We start from the raw sequence: 10298 nt of genomic DNA, 5'->3' as shown, positions 1-10298 counted from the left end.
CCCGTGCTGGTGCCTGGGGTTGTCCTTCCCCAGGGCAGGAGCCTGCATTTGCCTTTTCTGAATTTCAGACCATTCCTCTCCCATCTCTCCAGCCTGTCCAGGCCCCTCTGAAGGGCTGCACAGCTCTCGGGGGAATCGGCCTCTCCTCCCAGCTCTGTGCCATCAGTGAACTCGCTGAGGAGGCCTCTGGTCCCCTGCCAAGTCACTGATGAGTAACTTAAACAATATTGGCCATGTAAATAGCTGTGAAAACTTAAAGCACAGTAAAAGCAGTGAATCAGCAACTCATTCCTGTTATCTGCCGCTGGGACCTGGATATGGAGAGTTAGGTGAGTGAAGTAAACAGCAGCAGCTAATCGTTAACAGGTGAAGTTAATTGGACTAAACAGCTCAGTGGAACTGACTTCACAGGTCAATAGAAAGGACATGAGGAATGGAGTCCAAGGTGTTGGACTCATCTATTGTTGAATAGTTTGTCTAGTCAGAGAATGGAAAACTAGAGGCACTTTAGAATCATAGAAAGGACACACCAACCCCTTGCCAGGTAAGTGAATAAAACATTGAATTGCTACTAAAAAGATATGACCATGAGATAGATCAGTGACCGTTAAAGGAAAAGGTGTATTTTATACACTCATTGCTTCATTAATTCAGTCAGCATCAACCATCACAAGCAAACTATTTTTTTTCACCAGGTTCTCATTTTCTATTGGTGCCTTTTATACCTTGTGTGTAGAAATCTTGGCACTTGGGCCTAAAGATTTTTGCAAGGAGAAGGAAAATGATGAGACTTTAAAAAAACTTCAGGTTTAGAAATGGGAAAAACCTGCTGACTCTAGAGAAAGTGCTTTGAGTACCACACCAGCAACTCTCAGCAACTCCTCTGCAGTGGCACTTTGAAACCTTGTAAATGTGCAGTGGCACCTGGGGAAGAGGTCGGTTAATTGTGTCGTGAAGCTCTGAATTGACTGGGAGGGCTTGAAACCTGCTATTTATAGCCACTGTTACTACCTGAAGTACTGTGTTTTAGAGAGGTACATTAATATTAGGAGGACCATTTGAGGGAGTTCCTGTTGGCTGTTGGAACATAAATATCAATAAAACAGCTGTGATATAATCTCTTCCTCTCAGCTCTATTTTTATTGGTCTCACGGTCTGTGCTGCCTTTATATCCTCCTTACAGTCAAGCCTCCCTCAAAGTAATGATAATTATTATGTTGTAATAATAGTATGTCACAGTCTAAAAGCCAGCTCTGTCTCCTGATATTTCTATGGCTGATGCTTACTCACAGCTTTTGGAAGGAATTTCAAGCTCTGATGACTAATGCCATAATTCCCCTCCTTCCCCATGCATCTGGAAAAAGCTCCATTGTGGGTTTACTCTGACCCCAGAGAGAATTTTTCTTCTCTTTTGTTCTTATCTTTTTTTGAGTATTTTGTTGTGTTACGTATAAAGGTTGAAGAATTTGGTAAAGGAGTTGATTGTCAAATTTGGCTCTGTTTAGAAAAAATATCACCTTATTATGTATTGGTTTGACTAATAGGGTTTTCTTTTAGAAGCAGAGTAGTCTCTGCCGTAGAAAATCTATTACTGCATATACAGTATTAATAAAAAGCATTTGGAAATGCAATTCGCTGGTGTATTTAAGTGTGAGTCATTGATTATGCTTAATTAGAGACAATATGATAGGGAAAATCAATCTTTGAACTACCAAAATATCTCACCTTCAATAGCTGAAGGTTAAGCTGCTCTGGAATTTTCCAATGAAATATTTTCCTATTGGATAGAGACAAATCCAAACCCTTCAGTTTTGCTGGACATGTAATCTTGTGCTAAAAGGAGGAGAATAATGGGAAAAAGAAAGGGCTCAGAAACTGCAAAATTGGTGCTTAAGAGGCTTTTATAATCTGTGAGAGGCCAGAATCCCTATCCCACCTGCTCTGGTTTGATGCTGACTGTACTCTGCCTCTACACAGCTGTCAGGTGTTAACTGCTGGACTGGGATTATGCTTGTTCTCTGTGGAAAAGCTTAAAAAGTTCCTTAAGTGGAAAGGGAAAACTTTGTACTTTGAAAATAACAAAAGTTTCTCAAATCAGCACTGCTTATTGCTCACATGAACCCATATTCTATCTTGTTGTGTGCAGGATTTATTTACACAAACTACATCTTGATAAGCAATGTAATGTTAGCTAGGAAAGCACCCACAGTAATAACATTCCTCCTATGTGAAAAGGAAACCAAGGTAGCAAATGTTCTTGAGTTGTGTTTTGCCTTGATCCTTGTTGTGCTGACCATTCTTGACTGTTTCTTTTGAAGCTCATTTATGGTGACAGCATCAGAGCCTGAAAGTATGTATTTAATACCATTCCTTTAGTATAATATGCAAGTTGTTCTATCAACATCTTTCTACTGCAACATAGAGTGATTTTTTTTATTTATTTTTGGGGTAGAAACAAACATATTCAGTGTTCTTGATGATACAAACCCCTTTTCTCCTGAAAATTATTTGTATGGGAAAGGAACTGAAAGCAACTATTTTACACAAGCTGCTGTAAAAGTAGTTGGACAGGTAAATGACAAAAAGGTGTGGACACGTACCCATCTGTGTTAGATGTCATTAGTTCATGGCAATGGAGGACTCTGAGGGACGTGTTTCATAGAACTAACCCAGTTTCCATGAGGGCAGTCTACCTAGGCTTCTTATCCTGTCAGAGGAGAGGCAAACATATTCAGGTGATATCTCACAGCAGGGTTTTTCTAGAGGAAATTGTCTCTCTACTTAACACAGAAAGAATACCAAGATTAGTCCAAAGTTAGCACTGATTCTCTAAGTCTAGTCTCTCTAAGTCACTTCTACCATTGTACTGTTAAGTTTAAAATCTTGCAGGTATTTTGTGGTGTTCAAAATATTTTTCATAGCATTGGATGAAAATAGAAATAACTGCAGAGTATCATTATTTCCTTTTGGTGGCTTTTTGACAAATGTGCTTTGTCCTATACTACATGAGGATTCTTCTTAAACAGTATGATGTTATGGCCTAATATATGCCCCTGTCAACAGGTGATCCATGGGACTACAACTTTGCTGCCTCAGTGGGATAAATGTGTGGACCTTGTAGAAAATGCCCTCCCCTATGTTGTGGGTCAGATGTTCGTGAAAGCCCATTTTCAAGAAGACAAGAAAAAGATGGTGAGTCCTTTGCAGTCTGTGTCTGGAAATTTTCAGTTAATGGTTTCATCCTCACAAATTGCCTTTGATGTTAAAACAAAGTTTAAAAAGAGATAAGATTCTTTAAAATGTTTTAATTGAATTAAAAAAAGCCAGAACACGAGGAGAAAATTTAATTAATTTGAAGAAATGTTACCTTTCTACACATCTGGGCCCTGCCCCTCCCTTCCATCTGCAGTTCTTCAGACAAATAAGCAGACAGTTCAAAACCAGGTTGAACGCTGTTAATTTATGTAAATAGTGACAGCCAGGCTGTGCAGGAACAGAGTGAGGGGTATTGAGGAGAAGTGGTTTAGTATAGCTAATATAATTTATTAAAGTTTTTACTGACTAATCAAAAAACTGGTTGAGACTTCTCTGCTTTAGGACTACCCTTTGAAAGCTGTGACTGCTACAGCTGAGCAAAAATATGTGAGAGATATCTGGCCCAATTTAAGGAAAGCTGAGAGCCACAGAGTGGGAGTTTATATTTGTGATTCAAATCTTTTCTGCTGAACAGTGGAAGGAAATTTCCTTCCATCCATTTGAGTATAGAGAGATGTTCATCCTCATTCTAAAATTTCAACAATAGCTATGTTATCACTTCTCTCAATAATATATTCAAATAATTAATTACCCTTCATAGTAATTTATGACTTATTTTCAGTTCATATTTTTCTTATAAGGTTTTCCAATATCTGCTTTTACGGCCATTGATTTTCCAGCAGTAATCAGTTTTAAATTGACTCATTTAGTCATTGAACTTAGCTCTCCATGCAGGAGAGGCACAACCATTTAGGAAACATGAGATGGCATCCTGTGCTGGGAGCTTTTTGAAAGCCCTGTGCTGCCCTGGATCAGTGGTCTTAGTTTGCCTGTTTAACTTTATCTACTTGGACTCCTTTCTCAGGGAAGGATTCAATTTTTTCCACACACTCATTTGAGCTGTCCAAATCTTTGTTTCCCTCTCAGGTTCTGCATTTCTTTTCATACTTGCCTTCATCTGGAGTTTCCTCTCTGAGATCCAGCTTTTCAATCCCCTTTTTCTTGATCCAGTTTGTAATGTGCCATTTGGCCATTTTGTGGCAAAAATATGCTAGGCATATGCAGTGTGTTATCCTGCATGGATAAGTGGGAAGAGTGGGAATATAAGAAATGTACACTTTATGGAAGGGATGGACACTTTTTCGTATTTTCATATGTGAGGAAAATGATGAGAAACAGAGCAGACATTGGTTTCTCTTGAAATGCCAGTTAATTAGAATGTTTCTTAGTGTGCACATTCTTTTTAGACCAAAGCTTTGGAAAATTATCAAGTCTGAATTCACAGTAGCACCCATAGTGAGAAATGCATATAAAATTCATAGTGTAGGTCACAATATTCAGTCTTAAAATGAACAACACATGGAGATAAAATTGCATACAGGTGAAATTCATTGCATTTAATTTAGAAGTGTGCTTTTCAAGTTAATAATTTGTGGCTTTATCATTTTCATTTCACTGGTTTTCAGCTCTATTTCTCTTTCTTAAACAGTAAGAAAACATGTGAGTAAAGCACTCTTATTTGTACAGCTGGTTTTTTTTTCTTTTTCTTGCTTACGGCATGTATCTGTCTATGATAAGCAAATCCTGAGTTACGGATAATATAGATTCTTTCCCCCCCATGTTTTCTGATTGATGTTTCATACCTTAGATACTTCTCTTCTTTTATCAAGAAAGACATTATTTGTGTCTAAATATAGCACTGCTTCTAACTCAGAGTGCCTGCAGTGTTTTTTACAGATACGCCTGAGCGGTTTCAGTAATAACTTTGATAGCAGGAATAGGTTTCTGCCCCTGCCCCCTGCAGCTACAGCTGCTGCATAAAGCCTAAGTATACACCAGGGCCCAGCTGCAGAGCTTGGGTTTGAACTTGTAACCTCCAAATACAGGGAGTTCACCTCATTAGTGAACGAAGTTAATTGAGTCACTGCTCTGTCATCAATACTTTTAAATTACCTTATTTCCTGTGATGCAGTTTACTGTGAATATTCACTCTTTAGTCATATTTAATGCTAGACCTTCTCTGGTTGACCCATATTGACTCTAAAAAGAAGAAAATGTTTTTTGAAAAGGGTAGGAAAAAATGAATAATCCAGGGAATTTTGCTGCATTTTTTCTGACAGCACCACAAATAAAGGACAGTTCCAGATTAAAATATTAATCTGATACATTAATGACAATTTAGCTAAAAGTAATGTTGCCTTTGAGGGTTTAGTCCCTGCTTTTAGTGACATTTCAGATCTACTAGATTGATGGAATAAGATTATACAAATCTCTGCTGCTTGACATTTTCATTATTTTTAAATGTAACGTAACTGATAGTGCAAAGTTCCAGTAAGTCTTCATCTAATGGGTATCTGTCATGTCTTGTGCTGTCTCAGCCCTGGTTTGTGCTAAAGGATTCAGGCAGTGGCTGGATCCTCTCATTGCCTCTCTCACAGTGTTCCCCATGGCTATCTGTCATGGGGTTCATCTGCTGATGTAAATAGAAGCAGCAGATTTCATACACTTTTCTGGACTGCCAGACGGATCCATAGGAATGAGGGCTCTTTAGACTAATATAACTCATATCTTAGCCATTATAGTTCTTGTTTCCTGTCATTTCAGGGTTTTCTTAGTGTGTATACTCACTGAACAGTCCTATTACTATTTTTTACTTGCTTAAGATGTGGTCTTGGCATTGCAGAGGTGTCTGAAGAAGCAGCTGCGATGAAGTGATTGTGGGCTTTCTCAGTTTTGCACAGATTCAAGCTGTCACTGGTGGTCCAGGACCACAGAAGCAGTTAAGGCTGCTCAGTGGTGTAAGCCACTCCCTCCCTGCAGTAAGTAAAGGGTAGCAATGCTTCACAAATGCAGCTAAATACAAGATAAATATTTGGTTACTGCTTTGTATTTGGATCATGATCCTGTCAGCCCCAATTCAGTTCTTTGCCAGTATTAATAAGGTGTGTCTCAGTCTCACATAAACCAAACCAGGCTAAAGACATTCTTTCTGCAGGAAAGGCTTTATTTGTGCAAATGCCTTTCAGCTGGCTCCTTCTGCCAGTGATCTAGAACCTAAGGGCCATAAATCTCCCCAAAGGACTGCAAATCTCTCAGTGTTTTAGATGATTTCAAGATGGGTATTCTCACAAATATGACATGAAATGATCAGCATTGAACAGGGTGTGTGATACCAGAAGAGAAAGAAGGTGGAAAAAACTTACCTTCAGAAGAAGTGTCTTAGTACTGTAGGGAGGAGAAATTAACCTTCAAGAAAGGACAGCCAATACTACCTGATCTGCAATCATTTGTGGTCTAACCAAGCCTACCACTCCTACTTGTACCAAACATTTCCTTACAAAGATTCTGCCATGATATATTTTACTGGGGAAGGATTTTCTAAATATTTTTCAGATGGAAGAATTGACTGAAGGAATTCGCTGGGCTTTTATGGATATGTTAGAAAAGGAAAATGACTGGATGGACTCTGAAACAAAAAGAAAAGCTCATGAGAAGGTAACAAATATAAATGTTGAATAAGTAAAATCTTGTTATGATAAAGATTTGAAATGAATGATAGCAGTATGTCATGGACTGTATTTGCAGTTCCAGTTACTGATCATTTTGTTTGCGAAGGGACATATTTGTTTTTCTGGATGCTGAGCCATCTGAGCTCCTGTTTCTCTCCAGAAGTTATTTTTGTTACCTTGTTCTTCTTCCCTTATGTCCACCTTTCTCTGTCTGGCTCTGGCTGATGTAGACTATGAGGTAATTTCAGATTTGGGTTTTCTTGACAAAGTCTTCACTTTGGGATCCCAGGGACACACCAATCTATAGACAGAAAACAGTGTCTGAAATACCTGTGACAGCTGAGGGTATTTGCTTTGAAGATGGAGGATTGAGCCTAGAAGGGGATGTGAGAATAATTCAGATTTCATAGTTTTTCCAGTGTTGTGGTAGGAAGCCTAACTTGAGAGCTTTTGAGAGTGTCATGGCCATCCCAGCTGAACATCAATTTCCTGACAGAACGATGCCAGTTATGAAGTGTTATAATCAAGGATGGCATTACTGGCCCTGATTGCTTTCAGATAAAGTCACAAAAAAATGCAGGAGGCAAAGGTGAATGCAGGAGGATGTACTCAAAACCTCCTTTTCACTCTATTCCCACATTTACAGCATATGATGAGTGGAGAGGAAGATTATCCAGATGCAGAGCTCTGCCCCCAGAGCAGAAATTGGAGGGGGCATATAAAAAGACAAGTGGAGGGCGTTGTGTAGGTCTGTGTCCTTATTTGTTGAGGCAATGGGATATCAGTGAATTACTAAGCACCCTCTTTGAATAAACTGACAGGCAAGTGCAGTTGAACTGTTCCTGCTCTCTGTGCTTGAATAAAAATAGCAGTGTTTTGATTTAAAAGCAAACACGGCCTTCAAAGTTTTTTAGTCATTCTAATGAAAAGGCTGTTGAGCCATTATATCATTGGAATGATTGAAATTCCATGTGCAGTCCATTTGCATTTTATACAGCAGTCCTCTTCATATATGTGCAAATGAAATAGAGCTTCGTAAATGCACCAATAAACTCTATAGCAAGAGAACAATTGTAAAATGACATTTATTTCCTGCTAACCTGGTGGTAAATGGGCTGCAGTTATTACTTCTTACTGGCTGTTATGCTATTTTTTTTTCCCTAGAAATACCATTAGAAGTAGAATGATCTGTAATTTAGATATTTGTTAAAATTGATGCTAAATATGAGCAGGAAGATTTTCTAATGATTTCCTTAATAAAGACATTTCTATATAGTAACCTGCTTAGTGATTTTTTTTTTTCAAAATTTGCTACCTGCCTTTCAGCAGGGAAACAATACAAACATTGCCAAAACTCAATGAACTCCAAAGAAAAGCTCTCCCCTTCCCATTTTAAGGAGGGTTTTCATCAGAAGGTAGGCTAGATCTTTGGTAGGTAGAGATGGCTGTTTTTCTCTGTTGACACATTTTGGAAGCACATGGCACTTTGCTCCCAATTTAGACACATCAATGAAGGTTCAGAAGTTAGTGGAGTGAGTCTGGGCTGAACAATGCATGACAAACTAAATTCCCTAAGTACAACAAAAATAATACTACAAGCCATAATCTATTAAACAAATAGCCAATGATTTAAAATCATTCTGAAAAACCATTTCATAGCTTGCTGACATAGGAAGCAGGTCAAACTTGTAAGACACGAGTGTTATGTAATGCCTTAGATACTGCAGCAACAATTATGTGATACGACTTACGTCTACAAGTTTAAGTTCAGATTCACAGAAATAGCTACTTGGCTGGAAGGAAAGAGCCTAGAGAGACATTTGGTAGCTTTCCAGACATGGAGTGCATGCATGTTTATTAAATATTATTTATTGTTAATGATAGATCTTCTATTTGTCCTGGAACACTTGGATGAGCATGTTTTTAATTCAAGAAATAGATTCATTACATTTAGGGTCAGATAATTCACTGGGGAAATCTAAGTTTTATAATACAACAGAACCTTCAAAATCTGTTGCACTGTTCTAATTAAATCTCATGAGTCTAGCACTTTCTGCTGTTACTTTTTCAATGCTTAGGCTTTAATAAAGCAGCAAAGACAAGCATGAATTTTATGAGGAAGATTGGTTGGTTAGAAAAACCCCCAGTATTACTTTATTGTAGAGATCTGTAAAAGTTGCACTTCCTTGTCAATAAATCTCATCCACATGCTGGGCTCTGCACCCAGGGTGGAGAAACACCAGGCAGCAAGTATTAATTGGAAGAGAGAGAGTGCAGGGCAACAGCTAGGAACTTGGGGGCTATCTGGTTTGGAGAAAAGAAGGCTGAGGGGCTACCTCTACATCTTCCTGAAGTGGAGAGGGTGGTGCTGATCTCATTTTCCTGGAGTCTAGTGCCAGCATGTGTGGGAGCAGTTCAAAGCTACTTCATCAGAAGAGGTTGGACTGGACCTTAAGATGCTTTTCTTCATCAAGTGGGTGGTCAAACACTGGAACAGGCTCCCTGGAGAGGTGGTCGATGGCCCAAGCCTGTGTTTAAGAGGCATTTGGACAATGCCCTTAACAACGTGCTTTAACTTTTGGTCACCCTGAGGTGTTCTGGCCATTGGACAAGATGTTCTTCCTTCCAACCAAAACGTTCTAATTCTGTTTTATCAATTAAGTAAAGAAAGGAAGCTATTAGTTAGATAAAGGATGGTTTGGTCTTTTATGTTTTCATAAACAGAAATCAGTAACTGTCACATTGTCCCTTGTAGTTGTGCAGATTGGAGGTTCTGCCCTAAGTTCCATGGCAGAGCTATATCCTACATGGAAATGACCGATTCAGATATTTTGCTCATCCTCTGTATTTTTAATCTCATTACATTCCTGAAATGTTCAAATGCTCTGAAAAGAAATTAACTGCAGAAACCTGATGGTGGTTTTATTTACTGTGCCTCCATGTGATCTATTTAATTTGCCTTTAGTTTTTCTTTAATTCCAGGCATATTTGGGTCATTAAATTTTTTTTTACTCATTTCCTGAAAGAAGAAGAGGGTCAATGTGGGATCTGGGGGTCTGGACAATGAGCACAGATAGCCTTGTGGTGGTTGTATCTTTAGATGACAACACTGAAATGTAAAGGACATGGCAGGTTTGAAATAGAATTAATTGCAAATCCTCTCTGTTATTCAGATACTCACTGTTTTGTGTGTTTTTTGCTTCCTGTTTTCTGACTGATGCCCACCTTTCTTTTGTGCTTGGCTGAGGCCAAATTTGTATACCTTGCTGTCAGCCTGATGCTTTGCAATCAAAGGAACCATCGACCTCCAAAGGACTTACAAAGGACCTTCTGGTAGAAACTATTCTTGAATTTTGCTTTAGGCAGCTTGTCAGCTCTATCTAATCACTTTCTGTCACTCTTTGTGTCTGTCCTGTTGTTTTATGTTACTCAGAGGGGACACTACTAATTTGATGTTAAAAGGATCAAATCTACTACTCCATGTGACACAGGGAACAATTGTCTTGCAGCCTTGAGAATAATTTCTTTAGCCCT

The 10298-nt window shown here is 38.7% G+C and overlaps 1 protein-coding gene across 1 annotated transcript in view; it reads left to right on the top strand.

Moving 5' to 3' along the window:
• PHEX (phosphate regulating endopeptidase homolog X-linked) overlaps positions 1–10298 on the top strand; it is a 103824-nt gene that overhangs the window by 40401 nt on the left and 53125 nt on the right. Inside the window, exons 11-12 of the mRNA XM_015621659.3 lie at positions 3064–3192; positions 6649–6750. Of these exons, the coding sequence (XP_015477145.1) occupies positions 3064–3192; positions 6649–6750 (231 nt within the window). The remainder of the gene's footprint in view (positions 1–3063; positions 3193–6648; positions 6751–10298) is intronic.

This window comes from Parus major, chromosome 1 (assembly GCF_001522545.3).
Source record: "Parus major isolate Abel chromosome 1, Parus_major1.1, whole genome shotgun sequence".
Classification (NCBI taxonomy): Eukaryota; Metazoa; Chordata; class Aves; order Passeriformes; family Paridae; genus Parus; species Parus major.
The sequence above is the reverse complement of the archived record's forward strand: the minus strand, read 5'-3'. Positions and strand labels throughout refer to the sequence as shown.